The sequence below is a fragment of the Rhipicephalus sanguineus genome, chromosome 2 (assembly GCF_013339695.2).
Source record: "Rhipicephalus sanguineus isolate Rsan-2018 chromosome 2, BIME_Rsan_1.4, whole genome shotgun sequence".
Lineage (NCBI taxonomy): Eukaryota > Metazoa > Arthropoda > Arachnida > Ixodida > Ixodidae > Rhipicephalus > Rhipicephalus sanguineus.
This window is the reverse complement of record NC_051177.1, coordinates 179394566-179414302: the sequence shown is the minus strand read 5'-3', so window position 1 is coordinate 179414302 and position 19737 is coordinate 179394566. Positions and strand designations below refer to the sequence as shown.

Genomic DNA, 19737 nt, shown 5'->3' with positions numbered 1-19737 from the left:
TGAAGAAATGGATATGGGCCGGGCACGTAGCACGTCGGCAGGATAACCGGTGGTCATTAAGGGTAACTGACTGGATTCCAAGGGATGGCAAACGCGTGAGGGGGAGACAAAAAATTAGGTGGGTAGATGAAATTAAGAAGTTTGCAGGTATAACGTGGCAGCAGAAAGCACAGGACCGGGTTGATTGGCGGAACATGGGAGACGCCTTTGCCCTGCAGTGGGCGTAGACAGGCTGATGATGATGATGATGATGATGATGATATACATGCACACAAACACGCGCACGAACATTCATAAAGTATGGTTGAACCCCCCCCCCCCCCCAGAAAATTTCTGGCTACACTACTGGTACCATTACTGTTTATTTCTTTATTTAACCATAGTAAGAGCGAGCAGCTTGATGTTTTTCAGATGAAACAATTGTTGGCTATTTTTGTGACCTTCACGGAAGTGAAAACTTCAGATAAATGGAAAAAGGTTTCTTTTTTCGCTCATAATTCTAAGCGCTGTATACTATAAACTTGTTCCTGCGAGAGTTTGTACTTAGCGATTTTAGAAGTATGGAATTATGAAATTTCAGTTGTGTGTTGTTTCTTAATATTTTGTATAACACAGGGCATACTACTGTGCACAGCAGTTGTGACAATGGTGTTATCGTAAACATTTCTAGCACTCCAAAGTTACATGCCTGAGGTAGTCTGCAATTTCAAAGCTGGCCTATGAGTATTATGAAGCAACCAAAAATGGCCACTGTGATGCATATTGATGAAGTGTAAATGACTTAGAGCAAATTATGTGCTTAGACCTTAGACCTCATTATGCCTTGCTTGCATCTACTGCTTTCACTAATTTTGTCAAGTTGAATTTCTCTTCCTTTGTGAGAATAAAAAGTAAAGCTGAATTTAAACTGGAAAATCATATTTATATGGCACAATATGGCTGTTAAAAGCCAGAAAGTACACGTTGTCTAGAGTTCCCTGGCCGGCACACTGTGGCCACTTGCCTAAACGGTTCGTGCGAGTCGTTCAGACTAGCCACAGTCTTAAAATAACCACGGTTTTCCGAGCTATTACAGGGCAAGAGATGCCAGAAATGCATGTCTTTGCTGTGTAAATAAATTATCAATTTTAACTTGGGGAGACACTGGTTTGGGAGGCGGAAAAATTTTGAAAAAGAAACAGTTTTCTGAAATATTTTTTTTGATAATCTAGAAGGGTCTAAAAAGTCATTTCCAAAATATTACAGACATGTAATGCATACTTGTCGAGTTATTTGGTCTTGAAGTCAGTTTCATGACCATTTTCGCTCACCAAAGCACCTCAAAAAGTCCCACTCAATAGCGCACCGTGCAGGAACCACATTAAGTAGCACAGCCATTTTGGTCTCATTTGAAACACACACTTCTCTATTAGCTGTTCCTAGCACAAGGACGCTTTTCATCTAGCAGAGGCGAAGCCATTGCGCTTTAAAAAAAAAAGTGCTCGCACAGCATTGGTGCATTTCTATCACACGGGGTAAATAATTCCTTCCATCTTGGATGCTTGAGGATGCTTCTTCTAGACAGTGGTGCATCGTCGCATTGTCCGCCATTTTGCGGAGATGCCTAACTGATGACAGTGCAATGGCAGGCAGTCGTTAGAAGTTCAGAATTGCTCATGCATTCGGGAGGAAGTGATATCGGCAGCTGCAAGAATGCAGCATATCACCAGCAAGACCAGAGTGAAAAGAAACCATACTAAGAAGAATAATGATGACTATGTTCCTGGTGGCTTCTACTATCCTAAGAACACCAATTCAGGCCTTTTCCAGTTCAAAATAAGTGCCCACCATGTTTCTAAACTTCTTTTCTCATTTTCTCAAAACCACAATTTTCATCACATTATAGGCTGTTGCCCACAGTATCTTTTGATCTAGCGGTCAGATTTTGATAATTTTTGCGGTATTTGAAAGCTTATGCATTTATTAGTGCAAGAAAACCAAGAAATTACAACATTATTATTAATAACTGTGATTTAATTAGCAGTAAAGTTAAGCAACAGTTTCTGATTTCTTATTAGTGTACTTGTTAAGGCCATAACTTTTGAATGGATACAGCTAAAAATTAAGTTATGGTTATGTTGCACTCTCTGTTCTTTATAGGATGTAGTGATATCAAATTCATAAAGGTATTTTGTGAGAAAGCTGTCAAAAGTCTGGGCAGAATGCAAGTGTATGGAACAGTCAATATCTTACAATCCGTGCACGATAGACAAAAAGTAATTGCATATTTGTTTTCAGCAGTTGAAAATACGTATTGTGTGTAAATTTCAGCCAGGAATACTAAAGATTGAGACAAGCAGTTTTCAGACCAGTGTCTCCCCTTAAAAAATAACGCATTTTCTCGAGATGCAACTTTTAGAAACACTAATTTTCCAAATCTTTAATAATACTTCCGACGCTTAGATCTGGATGAAATTTTTGTCATACGATATAGATGTGAGGAATGCCGTTGTCTTCATTGAACTTTGATGTCCCTTTTGCATATTTCACATACATTTCAAGTAACATTTACTATATTGGGGACCTTCCAGGTTCTAATTTTTTACCTTTATAAACGTATGTTACATGTACTTTCTAGTAAGCTTTTGGTGTTTAGCAGTTGATGTGGAGAAGTACGAACCATCAGTGGTCCATAGTTATGGAAGTTTTGTCATAGAAAAAAGGGGGGCAAAAATGCCTACATTTTACACATTGTTATGGTACAAAACAGAAAGTATACAACTCACTGTGAAAGTGATTATATGTTTGAAAGCAGCATAAAAGAATTGATAGTTGAAGCTGATGTTTGGGGATGTCTTCCTTGTGCCCTAATTTTTACCAGCGCATTAAGAACGTAATTGTTTACATTGTTAGCTTGTCAGGAGTTACAGTATTGATTTTGCTTGCTGTTTACATCTTTGCAGTGTGAAGAGGAATTGGAAGAAGCAGTCGCATTCTTGGAAAAGTTGTTGTCTCTCCGGACAACAGGCGGGTTGAACATACGGGTTCCTGCATATGAAAGTTTTACTATTGTCAAAGCCGAGATTTTAGACCCTGAACATAATCTGGAAAAGGGTGTAGTAGCCACTGTTGATGACGTATGCTGTCAGGTCAGTAGAGATTTTCATTAAAAATTTCATTCGAAATGCTACTCGGGACTCAATATCCAGCACAAATGTGGCTCTGTGTCCACATTTGTGTACACAAGTTGTGTTTGCTAGTTGTCTTGACTAGTGGCCAAGAAAGACCAAGATACATTGAGGTTTAGATGACTGAACCTCCTATTTCTGTTTTGCTCAAAATGAATATAATCAATTACAGATATCACAGGTATTGTGAGCCTGAAATTTAATTATTTTTAAGCAAACACAGAACATGGCTGACTTCAGGATAGATAAATCTTTAATTACACTCTAACTAAGATTAATTACTGAAAATGCACAAATTAATATATTACCTCATTCTCTTTGTGGTAATAGAAAATCGAGTGCCTTGGAATAAAGTTGTGTAAATATGACGCATTTATAGATAGTCTGTCGTAATTAGAGCCTGAAAGGGATATAAAAATTATCTTTTTGTGCTTTGAATGGTATTTGCACAGGTACAAATCGTGCGGTGTAAGGTATGATGTGCCTGTTGTGTTGTTCTAATCCTGCCTCCCAGTGTATCTATGAGCTAGTAACTGTAGGATATATTTATACCATTAAATGGCGTTGGAGTCATAAAGTGAGGTTATTATATCTGAAGCATTTAGCAAAAATCTGTGTTATGACTGAAAATGATCATAAGGAAGTTTTTCAGGCAGATATGGTACTTATTAGTGTAATCTGCACTTCTCATGTACTTGGGTGCCCCTAAAATGTCACCCTGGTTTTTTTGGGGGGAAAAACAGAAAACTTTACATATCTTGCACCCCATCGTCCTGCTGGGAGGTCGATGCGGCTATCACATTGCCTTCTACTGAAAAGTTCAGCAGGAACTCCCTACTAGGGAATTGCCATATACTACTGCACGGTAGAGCCTCATTAAAGGGACCCTTAAAGGGGTGATGAACCACCCCTCGTTCTTGGTAAAAAAATACATACAACGGAAAGCAGGCACTGCTGTGGACAACTCAGTCAAATCTTACAGTCGTGCGCAGCAAGGAGAGCCCGCAAGCGGAGCGGGAAGTTCCCACTTTCTCAAGTGCCTGTGTATCCTGCCTGTGTATCATGCAGAGGCCAACACTCACACTCTTCGGACGGCCATCATACACCAGATTTTGCGTCGCACAGAAGATTGCTGCTATTGGCCAATAGTTGGCATGAAGCAAGAGTGTTTGGATCAGATGCGCTTGTTGCCATGGGGTGCCACCACATGCCGAGTGACGCTCTCTATAGTGTGCTAAAATTATATGGTAGTGGCACTTGCGCCCGCTGGAGTAACATGGGCAAAGAACGATTGCGTTTCATGACACGCGCGTGACGTAACTTGGTTCCCCCTTGTCTCCCTGTGTAGCTTCCAGTGCGCTCATTGAGAAGAGAGAAAGCTCTTGCAGCTCACAACAAATCCCTGCAACTCCACTCATACTTGACGAATTCGAGAAATTTTTTCGCCGATCAAATCGTGAGGCAATAAACTTTGATACTGAGGTCAATTGAATATTACTTAGAAAAGTGCTTCAGCACCCCTTTAAATGGTTTCGACAATTTTGTACAAATGCATTGAGCTGGTAGAGCAAGTCCTGAGGATCATTTGCAGACGGATATAAGTTCTCTGCTTAAACTGTGTAATTTATTGCAAAACCTTAAACCTGCAAATCGCTACAGGTCGCAGTGACTCAAACGAGTTTTCAACTGTCCATTCCCTGTATACGTAACGGGGAAAAGCGATTACACCAGCAACTGATCTGATTGGATGTCGAATCTACGTCACTGACAATTTTTCCAACCTTATTGTGAACAAATGCTGTTCGTAATGGTTGAAACACTTTATAAATTGTTTAGTTTATGAAAAAGCAGCAATAGAAAGAGATGCACTATCACAGTTTACTACAGTAGAACCCCGCTGATACGTTTTTGAAGGGACCGTAGGAAATAAACGTAAGAGACGGGAAACGTAAGAGCCGAAAAACAGGAAAAACGGCAAAATATTTAGTGGTACAGAATTTTATTTCAATTCTTACAAGCAGCACGAAAATTGGCGCGCTCAGCCGCGATCTAGTCGATGGATAGAAACGCGGAGCTTAGGACGGCCTCATCCACAGAAGTGTAATCAACGTATGTGATTTTTTTAACACCAACAGCTGTAGGCATGAAAGAACTAAGCACACGCAATCACGACCGGCGCGGCGAGTCCGACCGCGAACTGCACGCACGACCGTGCGAGCTCCAACCAGCTCGAACTCCTCCCGCTCTCCGACAAATAACGATGATGATGAGTCTACGCCAACGCGATGGCAGAAGTGAATGCCAATCTCGAAGGCCTTGCTTTCGCAAGCAATTACGTCATACACGCCATATTTGTGCAATACAAATCTCAAAGGCTATGCTTTTGTCAATAGTAAATGCCAATCTCGAAGGCCTTGCTTTCGCGAGCACTTACGTCATAGACGCCATCTTTGCAATTTGAATCTCGAAGGCAATGCTTTTGTTTGCATCAATTGAAATATTCTGTTGCTTGCGCCTCTCATGCGGCTAATATTACGGTCAAACGAGGCCAAGCTGCGTGAAAATGCACCATGGCGGCTCTCTTTGGTAGTCACTCGGTCGGCTCCGAGCGCACTTCGCGACGTATCATACGGGAACGGTCCGACAGTTACGACGTAACAGCGGGGTTCCCAATACATTGTATCCTATGGGTGCTATGCCGGGACCGGCGGAAAACGACGTAACAGCCGGGAAAACGCAGCAGTGAGGAACGTAACAGCGGAGTTCTACTGTACCAGACTTGGGGACCTATGGTGGACAGCGAGCATCATCTGCCTTTACTATACAATGTTGTTCGTGTTGATGTGAGCTGTGTGACAGTGTTTATCTTGAGGTTTCTTTTCTCGGACACCATCAATTGCCCTAGCTGGGTTTTGGGCTGCAAATCTAGTAATTGGTCACATGTAGGGCTGCGACGTTGCATAAGGCAACTGGCAAGTGGAGTGCCTTCAGCTCATCGTGCAATGAGCATCGGGCTCTCACTATCCGAGCATCGCCAGGATCCATGTGTCTGTGGCCATAGCTTCACCCTCGAAGGCACCACCACATTGGCAATGTTTACACTTATAGGTTGTCATTCTAAGATAACTTCAGTTTGTCCACATACATCTTGCCATTTGCAGATTATCGGTGTAGTGAACAATAAAATTTGAACAGCCGCTACTGTTCGGCACATGGCGGCACAAAGCTCTACCATGTTTACATGGCCTCCACAATCCGCTTTGGCAGTGCGCCACTACGCAGCTGGAGTTTGTTGCGGAGGCCACGCAGGGGGAAGTGTAGCTCAAACCATTAAGCGTGCGGCCACCACTAGTGACGGCTGTGTGTTCTACAAGTTAAGGAGGAGAATCAGTTCTGAGAAGGAGCGCAACATCTGATTGCCCATAGCTGCCTTGATACAAGGTGCATCGTTTAATTTATGGTGCGAATGATTTGATGATGCTGTATATTTTCTGAAATATACTTCTATGTCAAGCCATTATTCTCTATTTATTTAAGAAATTGGCTTAGGAAGTTATGTTGCTATCTCCAAAGTTTCTAAATACAACTTGCTCTTTCAAAGTGCTCTGAAGCAGTCCACTATGCAAAATTTGGTGCTCCAAAATGCTACAAATTGTCATATTACCTGTTTCATTGTGCTGCAAAATAAAAAATTCGGTTGCTTCGAAATTTGCTTCAAATCACGAGTTCTCACAGTAGCACTGCTGCATACATTTTTTTTTTGCATGTTGTGGCAACACTGTTGCCCGATTCTGTATTAAAAGGTTCTTCCAAATGCAGACTATGCCTTTGAAATCATGCCCCACTGTGACACCATAAACTCATGCTTGTTATCTGATAGTTTCAGTGCTTGATGAAGCACCTACATTGAACTTTCGAAGTCTTAGCAAAACACAAAGCTTGCATAAGCAGCAGGCACTGCACAACAGTATACATTCCATCGTCATGGAAAGAGGATATTGTAATTCCTTGCAACTTTGAAACAGGGCAAAGACTCATCCTCTACGAATCATTTGAAAAGATGATGAACTATCAGCTCTTACATTTCCTGGGATCAAACAAATTGCTAGACTTATATCAGTGTAGTTTTTGAAAAGGTTGATCCACAATCGATCATCTCGTATGTTTCAAGGCATAAAATTCGTGATATTTTTATTCAGGAACAGCTCTTCCTCCCGACCTTCCTTGATATGGAAAAAGCATGATACCTTATGACAGGCTGAGATTTTCAGAGACCTCTCACAGAATTTGGTTTCTGTGGCAACACACTTAATGTAATAGAAAGTTACTTATCAAACTTTACAGTCTGCATTAGCGTTGGCAGGATTTTATGGAAACCATTTGTCCTGGAAACTGGAGCACTGGAAGATGGTGTTGTTAATTGTATCCTTTTAATTGCAAAAATGCATTTTGCATTCATACATTCCATGCAGTATGTTTTCAATATACATTGATGATGTGTAGATAGGATTCAATTCATGTAATCTTATGATTTGAAAGTGACACGTCCAACTTGGTATTGCAAAGTGCCAAAACGTTCAAATAAGAATGGATTTAGTTTAAATCCCCATGAAAGGGTCCTGAAACACTTTTCCAAGTGATGATCGAGTGACCTCAGTCAGTATTTAAATTGTGTTCTCTCACAGTTTGTAAGCAACAGGTCCCAACAAAGCCATAAGGCCTCAAAAAGGTCTCCAAATGGGGTGATGAGAACACATTCTGATTGAACCCACAAAAATTCAGCTGGGTCCTTTTCTCTAGAAACGGAGGCCTGCACCCCGATCCCAGAATTTACATGCAGGGCCAGCGTCTGCCTGTGAGCACAGAACATAAATTTTTAGGCATAACTTTAGATTCAAAGCTAATTTTTCTACTGCGCATAAAGTACCTTAAAGTCAAATGCATGAAAACAATGAATACCTTAAAAGTGTTGGCACGCACAACATGGAATAGTGACGGAAGTGTCTCATAAATGAAGTGCCATTCTTGATTTATGTCTGATTTAAACACTGAATTAAACACCACTCTTGATTTAGCGGCTGCCAGCAACTTCGAAGAGAGTGAGAACGGGCTTCTGTTTGAAGAGAGGGCACTTGAGAAAGTGGCAGCTTCGCGCTCCACTTGTAAGCTCTGTGTGCCGCGTGCGACTACAAAGTTTGGCTGAGCTGTTAATAACAGTGTTTGCTGTTCATTGAATGTGTCTTTTTACCAAGCCCGAGGGTTGGTTCAGGAATCCCTTAAAAGTTCCTGTGTCCTATTCTTGCAAAAAAGGAGGCCTGATTCCAGATCCTAATATTGAACGGCATGCTCGTAATGTAATGTAGCATGGGGTGGTGAAAGGAAGTGGCTCACCCCTATTTCGCGGAGCAATGTTCAGGTTCAGCGTTGTACCATGTGCTTCACAAATCACATGTCCACAGATCTCGTATGGACAAAAGACATGCTGGTGAAAAGATGGTTACAGCTCAAAGCAACCCTGCACCACGTGTCCTAACATTGTGTAGTGCATGAGCGTGTCGTGGTCTACACATTTGCCACTGGTTGAAGCTCAACTCTCAACTTCTGCCTGATGCAAGCAGTACTCTACCAATTAGGCAATGACAGTGACACAACTTTCTTTTGTACTTATGTACATGTTTAGAGACAGCACTACGTGTACTTGTAAATCTAGCCCTGGGAGTGTTTACTATTAGTATCACTTGTGGACATGGTGGAAAATGTGGGACATGGTGGCTAATGCAGGGATCCTGTCCAGCCACATAGTGTGGCTCGACAAGGATGACAAAAGTGGGCCCAAAATCATTTCGTGCATTACGATGTGTTGGTTTGGCTCCCACTGGCGTCAATTATTTTCTTCCGCTGTAGTTTCTCTTTTCCTTTCTTACAGTTGCCTAAATTATATAGTTCAATAAAAGCAATTACTTTACCTTATGCCTGTCTGAGCTTCATTGTCTGTTAGCATCATGTGGTTCTTAATAAAAATTTAGCTACTCTGTCCCCCTTATTCTTTGTACTGACATCCTCCTGGTATTTCTTTGTGGCCCTTCATCAAGACGGGGCAGCGCAAATGAACAAGCACAGTGCATAGATCACATGATGGGCGACCAAGTCTTCAAAGTATGATATGGCTCTTTCATAGATTCGAGGAATCAGCCTTGCCTGGTCCAGGTGTTCTTAGATTCTGGTGCACGTTAAAGAATCCTGGGCAGTCGGAGTCAATTCAGAGTCCTCTGCCATGGTGTAACTAATTATCAGATTGTGGTTTTGGCATTTATTGCCTCAAAATTTAATTGTTTTTTTAAATCTTTGTTTTACCTTAGACATACAGAAATACCTGACTTTTTTTTTTATTTAGAGGACATGTCAGTCCAACTTCATGGCTTTTTACGCATTGCATGGAATTTAAGTTGTAAATAATTGTGCCATCTTGCTTGCAGCGTATCATGTGCTTCACTGTCTAAAATTCTTTACTGCTAGTGCAAGAGTAGACACTGGTTGCAGGTGAAATGGACAAATGCTAGACCTTCAGCTAAGGAATACAACTGAAGAGAACATCTTATAAGTACATCAGACACATGATTGGCCCTTTCTTCTGTAACCAGTCCCTGTTCTTGCAGCAGTTAACGTGAATTTCCACAGAAACCAACTATTAGCCAAGCTTATTACCCTTACTTCAGTGTCTTATTACTGTTTCAGGTGTCATACGAACTTGGAACATATCATTTCTACAAGGAGAATTACAAAAAGGCTGGGGAGCTTTTTGAAACTGCTCTCTCCCTCCATCCAAAGGTGAGATGCAGTGGAGCACTAGTAAAGCAAGGGCAACATTCATCCTTTTTTGAGTTCATGGCCTTTCACATAGTGTGGCTCATATTTAGACAGCAGCACTGTATAGTGGTCCTTGACCTTAGTTATAGATTCAAGTCTTAATAGGTCACAAATACTAGGTTCCATATGTGTAGCAGTGATTCTCAGGCATTGAGTTTTTGGGACAGCTTTGATCTTGTCATCCATGCAAGGTAGGAAGGTGCTGACATTCTGTTTAAAAAGGGTAATGGAAGTTATATGTATGCATAGACATTAGCTGAGTCTTTTGACCTTGATTTATTCTGGATGAGTCTGGAGAATGCATTATGAGTGATCATTGCTAAATACTTTTCGGACAAAGGAGGCACTTAGGTTTAATTGTAGGTCTTTTGTGCGTGTGTGTGCGTGCATGTGTGCGTGTGTTTGTGCGTGCGTGTGTGTGTGTGGACGGACAGTCATTATTACTAGTTGATGTCTTTGTTTAAATAGAGAGTATACTTTCATACAGTGATGATATTGCAAATCCTTCACCATACATTCTGCCAACCTTTCATGTTAACATTAATTATCATTGGCATGTCTCAAACGGGCCTTGGTGAACCTTCGAAGCTGTCTCAAGGACATTTCGAGCAGTTGGCAGACTGCAGTTATAGACATTATAATACAGAGATCCGAGTTTCCTGTAATTTCTTCATCTGTACCTTGAGTTGTATGGAATTATTTTAAAAGTGACCATGAATGCAAAACTGACTGTGAATGTATACGAATGTAAACTGCAGTAATGGATTGCAAGTTGTTATGGATGCCTGGTACTTCCTTGAATATGTTGTCCATGCTTGCAGTGCAGATCTGTTAGCCATTTGGCAAGCTGCGGATTAGAAATGTATTGTTCCCATAGGCAAAAGTGCTACCTTTGTTTTACAGCATGGCTGTGTGGTGTGCAGGGTCTTCTAAATGCACACAAGTTCATGAAAGGTGTAGTTTTGCTATCATTGCTGTAAATAACTAGTGATGCTGATGGCACCTAAACGATGTGCAACATAAACAGTATTTTCACTTTTCTACAATAGCAGTCCCCTGTTGTATTTCTGCCTCTTAATAGGGGCCGTGCAGCACTCTTGAGAAAGCTTGGTGGGCAGCATTAATCGCAACTTGACGACATGGCGAATTGATGCAGTTTGTGAGGTAGATGTGACATCACTGAGGGGCACTATGATCATTGGTTGAAAACGTAATGGTGTTCACGAAATGCACTAAAGACAAAGACCAAAGGAACACATACGACAACATAGGCACCCGTCCTGCTGGATGCATTAATTTTGTCCTTGTCTTTTTGCGCATTTCATGTACACCATCAAGCTTAACCAACTTGCTCGAATCAAAGTATTGTTGTATGATTTATGTTTGCAGGAGATTGAATGTACCATCAAAAAAGAAGAAAAAGATATGGCATTATGTTTTACAACCATTTTAAGTTTTGCACAACCGTGGTTGATATGTTAAGACTAAGAGAACGGTGTATCATATGCCAGGCACTCAGCATCTCAACAGTCTTTTCATGAAAGCTGTTTCAACCATAGAAGTGACGCCATGGTCTCCAATATCAGACCTTGCGTTGTCTGATTGCATAGGCGAAAACGTCAACGTGTTGAGCAGGCTTGGCAACCATCATGCACAAACTTCCGCTACTGTCCTGCTGCTGTCGGTGTCACTCTATGATGTCATGGGAGAGCGAAATGGGCCATCTAAAGTTACAGAAATTTGGACTTGAGGACAGCTCTAATTTTGTTTGTCGATATTTCAAAATTTATTTGAAGATAACATGAGTTGGTGTGTGTTAATTATAGTTAAACTTCAATATAACAAACTTCGATATAATGAAATTCTTGATATAATGAAGTATTTTACTTGTACAACTTTGTTTGCATAGAGCACCATCTATTTTGAACCTCACTGTAACGAAGTGCGTTTAGAGAGGAAGGCTGAGGTGGTAAATTGAAACTTCTGCTGGGGCTAGTGGTCATACGGCTGCATGCACGTGGTTTTTGCGAACAAATATTTTGAATTGCGAGCCGTAGGCTCGACAGTGGCTGCCAAAGCGGAACAGTGTGCTTTTCGGCAATGGCTTCGGAGGGAATGGATGCATGAAAGAATGCAACTCGAGGCTCTCCTCCCCTTCAGAGCAGCGGAGAGGGAGAGCATGCGGCTAATTCGTGGCACACGGGAACCCTGGCACGGGCACTATTCCATAATCTCCATGCATTGTAGTTCCATATTCTGTGCTGCATGTGTTGTTAGTCAGCAGCAGATACGATGCTTTTGTTACTGCCGCATATCAAGTAACAAGCATGATTAGCCTTAGAGGCAGTAGCACTAAACATGATGAGCGCTTATCTTTTAAGTGATCCTTCAGATGTGAACAGGTGTCACCGACACGGCTGATGTCTGCAAGCGATCTTAATCAGTGAGAAAGAGGATGTGGCCACTAGTTTCGGGATATCATATAGCTCACTATCCATGATCCCGAACTTGGAAAGATGTTATTCTTTGCTCTATGAAGAATATAGGATGACTTCCCAATGAAAGCAATCGGAAAACGCAACTTTACCGTAAATGAAAGATTTTTCAGTAAAGCCCACTGCTGTAACAAGTTTTAAGACTAATTAAAAAAAAATTTCTTTTCTGCTTGCACCTGTCAGCTATACCACTACGATCTCTATATAATTATCTAGATGTTCAGAAAGAAAGCTGACCTAAAAAACTGTTGTTGAACCAGTGCACAACAGTGACCTAAATTCGTGACTCCGTACCAGATCTTGCAGTAAGTTATCCTGGGGCAGCTCAGCGCTGCAGTATGCCACTGCCTCTGTATTTTTGCTTGAGCACGTATAATCCCACTTCTGCTTCGTCACTGTTCTTGTTATTTTGACAGGTGAAAAAGAAATTGGTATGCCATTTGGACATGGAGCGACTAAAGGGCTTCTGTGTGGCATGTCGTCCAGCTACCACCAAGAAAATCACGTCCCCACTGGAAAAGCTGAAAGCTACTTTGCATGGCAACTGCAAGGTGACCCCTTTCACTGGACCACTAGAAATCTACATTTCATACATTGTCAAGCATTAGCCATGCATGTTGTACTTGTATTCAATTAGAACTGGATTCACACTTTGTTGGCTGTTGTGCTAACCTTGACAGCTTAGGCTTATGCCATGAGAGTCCAGCTGTGGGGTACCTAAATGCCCTCACCAGGTTTGGGCATTGCATGGTGCTTAGTTCCTGCTGTGATTGTTTGTGCAAAGTATTTCTACAATGTACACCATGAAAATAGATGAAAAGTCAAAGTACAGCCAGAGCCTTTTCTATACTTTTCTTCTGGGCTGGAAATGTTTGCTGAAGCTTCATATAGGGACAAAAGCGGACACTAGAGGCACTGGCATGAGTAGAAAGTGGCCAGTCGGCCTTTTGAAGGGCATTCACGCGTTTGCATATGTTTTCTTTCTTAATCTATATAATCGGGAGCGAAAAACGATGTCGCCTCTCTGCAAGAAGAAGTACCGCAGTGGGTGCCCGTGCTCCACAGAGACAGGAAAGGTTGATACTGCGTTTCTTTTGCGCACAGCTCTAAAGAAACAGATAAGCACCACACATTGCACCCAAAGAATAAGCTGTCTACTTGTGTATTTGAAAATGTTTGCCCATTTTTCCAACTATATTCTGCTTCGGCGTGCCTTGATTCAAATTTTGTCACTTCCTTGTCACGTCCAGTTCCGGTCTTATGTAACAGAGAGGCCGCGTTTTATGCGCGCCAGGCGTGATCATTTTTTATTTCACCCTTAAATCTCTATGATGAATATCTCGAATCACGTGCAAGTTTCGTTATTTCTAAAAATTGGGTATGCCATAAATTGGTACATACTAACACTTCCTAATATAACCATTATACCTATATAGTGAAGTAGCGCACTTTGGACAGGGACAAAGGGGACAAAAAGGACACAACACTCGCTACACTCGCAACTGAATTTATTAGCCTTCTTGCCCTTCTTGTCCCCTTTGTCCCCGTCCAAAGTGCGCTACTTCATCATATAGGTATAATGATCAGTCACCAACTAGCCCAGCTCTCAGCCTTATTGAACTTGCTAATATAAACAACTGCCCTCAAGTCGATAATGAAAAATTTATTGAGTTTTTTGTTAATTAGCCTCGTCAGTGTCATTTTATTTGCAGCAAATTATTTCCGCCTCGACAGAGGGTAAATACTTTTATTATGTAAGTGAGCTCAGAAAGATGTTTTTTTTTTTTTTCAATTTTTGTAGCTTGCCATCAAGTGTATGAAGCCATCATGTTCTTTGTTGTGTGCTCTGTGGATGTGTAGGCTATGTTATTTTCTCTGCAGGCAACAGTATCTGTGCTTCTTGAGGACAATGTGAAGCAAGAGATTCCTCTGTGGGAAAGGGAACTTGCTGAAGTCGTTGTCCACCAACTTGCAGCCGGGTAACACTTTCCCTTTATTTTCTTGTGGCACAAACTGAATGACTACAGCTAGTTTTTGTACAGCATACTGGTTATGTAAGGCATCCCAGTCGCCTGTCTATGGTGCCTTTAGGTAGCACGTGCTCAGTGAGAGGGTGATGTGTTGCCTTTATTTTGTATTAATTAGTATGCAAAAATATAACATATTTTAGTGACTAAGATTTAAGAGCCCACGTGCTGCTACCAGTTCGCTCCTCATCTGTGCCTTCGGCTGCTGTGTACCATACACGACAATGAGCATTTTGGGGCTGCAACCGCTGCTGTTGTTACAGGGACACCCGGCCATTCCATAAATGCAGTGGACCCAGGCACTCAAGAATTACATGGTGTAGTAGGATGACTCCGAGCTACCTGCCATGAATTGGGTGGGTTTCACCCATTGTCGTAGCCAGGAAAAAAGATGGCTCGACTCACATGTGCAAAGGCCTTCGAAAGCAAAACAAAGCTGTAGTAGCAAACAGTTTTCCACTACCACAAATTGAAGAACATTTGAACAGCTTGACTGGTGCACAGCAATTCTCAAGCTATATTTAGCTTCTCAGTTCTGAGAGTCTTGATCTTACTCATATTTGTCTAGGCTGAATACTGTAGCTTCGGACTGTGTGTCTAGGCTGAATAGTTCAGAACCCTATCACTGCCATTCTTGCTGCATTAATCTCTTCAGCCTTCACTCTACACAACCCGCGAGTTAGAAATGGTAGCCTGAATAGCATTAGTGGGCCCCTTCAAGATACTTTATGGAAATGATGCACATCCTGATTTAGTGACTTTTCTGTCACTTGAATGATTGATCTTGACTAAGGAAAGTTCGGTTCCTTCTCGTCTTTGACGGGTTGAGTGGCTTGCCGTCAGATGGTGTATACTTGAAAAACTATCCTGGATGCATCGTTTTTATGATTTGCTCAACACTTGAAGGGACACTAAAGGCAAATAACAATTTATGTCAGAGTGAAAGCTCAATGTATGACAACATTTAAAACGGCAATATTATCAACAGCAGTGCCCTACTTACCGAGAAATTAAGCTAAATGTATCGCACGATGAGCGCCACGAGTGGGCCATTTTGGAAGTGATCCCGATGACGTGAGAGAGTCCGACTACAATTAATCACTAGTAATCAAACCAGCTGCAATGAAAAAAGAACCTTCCGTGCATCAAGAGACGTAATAAAACGCTGCTTGTTCGTTTCTGTTTGATTCATGGAAAAAAGAACCTCTTTGGCGTTGCCATGGGGAATGGCGCGCGTGGTTCAGTGGTTCCGCTTTCGCCGAACTGCGCTTCGCCCGGCACCCTGCTTTGCTCACGTGCTCGAGTCTCAGTGGTAGTTTTGGTATCGCATACTGCCGCGTGTGTTTTGCGTGCTCGTGAAAGTCGCTCTGACAGAAAGTTCGACAAAATTCCGCATGCATGTGATGTTGCCGGATGCCCAAATGGTGCACGCCGCCGCGCAGTAAAGGCGGGCAACGTTGGGCACGGCAACAGTGACGTGATAAAGACCGACTTCTGACGGGTGATTTGACGTGCGCTAACTCAATGCGGACCACTAAAACGTGATTTTATTTCAAAATAAGCACTTCCTTGGCACAAAAGTAGCACTACGAGGTTTCTGGAGCACTATTTCAACAATCAACATCGACTTAATATTTGCCTTTAGTGTCCCTTTAAGGGGACACTGGTCTTAGAGATGAAAAATCATGGAAAAAATCAGTTTTCTGAATATAGTATTTCTGTAACATACAGCCATTACCACAAGTGCTGACCAAATTTCTTACATCTTGGATTGATATTTCAGCCCCAACAACAATTTGTATCACCAAGACAAGCTATATTTCCACTGAGAAAAAGCACAAAAAATTGGCTCTTTTATTGACATGCTGCTCTGAATGACGTATGCTGCTGCAGTAGGCATGCAGGTTATGTCCCTGGGGGTGACTAAACATCTAACAAAAATATTTCAATATGTTCTATTACATGTGGTTCAAAATGAGCTTTATCTGTTTTCTTGCATTTTCTGAAAACAAGCTTTTACTCACCCTGCTTGTTTCATGCAACAATCTCTCAAGCTCTAGAATAGCTACAGCTGTAACATTTTTTGCTGTATGAAGGTAAATGCATAAAGCTTGAAATGCTGCAAGCAGATTCTTGCTTTTCTTCTGCTATAATTTTTTAACCTGCCTTTGTTCTTGATCGTTAGTAGCTGTACTGTAAACACTAAATTTCAATGGGCTGCTAAATTGTTCGTTGTTGGATTTGAAAACTGCCACGATGGTCTAGTGGTTATGGCGCTCGACTACTGACCCGACGGTCGCGGGATCAAATCCCGGCTGCGGCGGCTGCATTTTCGATGAAGGCGAAAATGTTTGAGGCCCGTGTACTTAGATTTAGGTGCACGTTAAAGAACCCCAGGAGGTTGAAATTTCCGGAGCCCTCCACTACAGCGTCTCTCATAATCATAGCCTGGTTTTGGGACGTTAAACCCCAGATAATATTATGAAAACTGCTTGCAGCAGTTCGATTCTTATTCATTCTGCTTTCCACTCATGCATTAAACATAACTTTCTGTCCAGCTTATTGTTATCTATTGTCTCACCAAATAATAGTAATTAACATTTACTTAGTATCTCACTCATTATTTGAGCCAAAGAAAAAATTACTGCACTTTTGAAGTCAGCACAAAAAATACATATATATTGTGCTTTTTAATTGAATCTAATCAGAAAATGAACAAGATTGCCCCAGGTACCATGTCCCCCCTTACATGACATATTTTGTCATTTGTTTTTCTTTCCATCAGGTATTAAGCCCATGCATATGTTGCTCCTTTTTTTTTCTTTTTTGCTGGCTGCAGTACGGAGGTGGCTGCACAGGTGTCGCTCTGCAACTGCGTGCGCCGTGTAATCGATGGAGAGCTGTTTGTATGCGGGGCTCAGGTGAACTTTGCATCCCTTGACAAGGGCTGCGTCATCTTCCTTAGTGAGGTTAGTGACACCACTCCGCCTCAATCACGCATTTATTTGTATTGTCTTGGTATCATAGTTGGAAATTGTTTTACTCTTAGTCTACCCTAGGTGGCTGCGTGATGCAGATTTTTAAGTTATTTATTTTAATGAAAGAAAGACTTCATAATGCATTTGAGTGTGTACTCAAAGTTGGCCACAAAATAGTTGAGTATAATTAATGATGCCACATATATTGATCTGCTGATGTTTGATCTCATTGCATCATTCCAGTAGAATGAATAATCAAGTCAACTGGTAAACTCATCGAGAGGAATATTGCATATGCAAATGTAGAAAGTACATACGTATGTGATTTACAACTTCTGTATATGTTTGATAATTCCATGTGCTCTCATGTGTACACAACATCATGGCTGCCTAATATAGCTACTCACAAAAGCCCTGCAATAGCTTTTTTTTTTTTCATGGGACAAAAAGGAAACGCTCCAAAGATCTTTTCCCTCAAGTTTGTTTGAAGCATTTTTGATTGCTATAGCTGTTCAATCGCAAACACTTGCCCGACTCACTTTTAAAGATTTCCCTTCACTTCTGCTACTGTAAGTGCATTGTATTGCAAGCTGCAATCGTTGTCATGGTGCCATTGTTGTTTGAAGAAAACACAGTTGACAGGCTGCACTTTCATTTAGTTTTTTACTTGACATGATATGCTACTCATGGTGAAAAAATCGTTGAACAGGGAATGGTGCTGAAGCCACTGATTCGACAAGTGGACTTGTCTTGATCAGGGCAGCAACTGGCTTCTTTACCAGCATGTTAATGTGCGCTTTGCTGACTCCCCCCCCCAACCTCAGAACTGGAGGACAGAACGTGGGCAAAGGATGGAAAGGGAAGAAAGGGGTGAAGGGGGCTATTGAGATAGTGAGGTTGGTTCAATAACTTGGGGGGGGGTTGGTATTGTATACAAGTAAGCGAGTAACACAGGCCTTAAATAGAAAGAAAAAAGTAAGAAAAAGAACGGGAGCACCCAGGTTGTATACCAGTTTTGGACACATTGACGGGAGGTGGAGGGGAGGCATAACCTGTGCCATAATTCCACAGGGGTTGAAAAAAATGGCACTGTACTTTTCCACGCAGTGCATTTCTCTAATAAACATTCTTCCAAGAAATGTATTTATTGAAAAAGTATGATGTTGCCATCTTCTTCAACCCAGAGAATCATGGCTCAGCACCATGCCTCCACCTCCCCTGTCAATGTGACGAAAACCAGTATACACCCTGGGTATCCCCTTTCTTCCTCTTTTTTTTGTGTGTGTATGTCATTGCACTGCAGGGTACAAGCTATTCTTTTATTATAACAGAAAGGAGTTGAATGCTAGCGCTAATGCAAACACATACGGCACCATCTGTGTAAATGTAAAAACACTGAGTCCTGACAAGTCAAATCTATATGACCAGATTGTTTTGCCATGGAAAACATTGCACATCTTGGCTGACTTGTGGCCATATCGTTTGAAACTGGTGAATGAGCGGAAAACTAGATATACAAGCAATAACACCATCTTGACATGGCTACAGCAAACATTAGCAGACTCTGTAATTAAGTCTTCTGCGCCGTTAATCTAGAGCACATCTAAGAAATGGAGCTATTTTTTCACCAGTAGGCAGCTGGCGAAACATCATTATTCAAATGTAAAGCAAAAACGAGCATAAAGGGGAGATGCTCCTCGGAAAATTTTTTCTTTAAGTATTTGTCACAGCTCAATGAAACTTTCACCATTTATAGAGTTTGAGCTCCTCTTTTCAAATATGCTTTTATTTTTGTGATAGCTCATTTGGTTAATTTTTTGCAGACCATGCATTTGTGAAAACAGTGCATTTTTGTGCAAGCTTAGGCAACAATAGTGAGCACCAAAAACACTAAAAAAATAGCTCATATTGCTCCTAATGAATTGAGGAATTCAATAAAGCAAGAAAACATAGGGTAACATATGTGTGTTAGCCTAGAAAAAAATTCCAATGCTGAGCTTCAGGTTTACCATTCTCAAGGAAGAAACTTATGAAATAATCTTGCTGAATATACTTGTGGAAAACTGTGAAAGTTGTTTCTTTGAATTCAGGACATGTTAAACTATAAGCATGCCAAATTTCATTACAATCCGACTACATAAAGTGCACAAATTTTAGTGCACAAACTCTAAAAATGCAGCAAAACGAAGAACTGAGAAAAACA

General features: G+C 41.3%; 1 protein-coding gene across 1 annotated transcript in view; it reads left to right on the top strand.

Moving 5' to 3' along the window:
- The window catches only part of LOC119383886 (integrator complex subunit 8), a gene marked incomplete at its 3' end in the record, with an annotated part of 125192 nt that overhangs the window by 16398 nt on the left and 89057 nt on the right, over positions 1-19737 (top strand). The window contains 5 exon segments of the mRNA XM_037652159.2: positions 2943-3128; positions 9903-9995; positions 12946-13080; positions 14411-14508; positions 17396-17525. Coding sequence (XP_037508087.1) covers positions 2943-3128; positions 9903-9995; positions 12946-13080; positions 14411-14508; positions 17396-17525 — 642 coding nt within the window.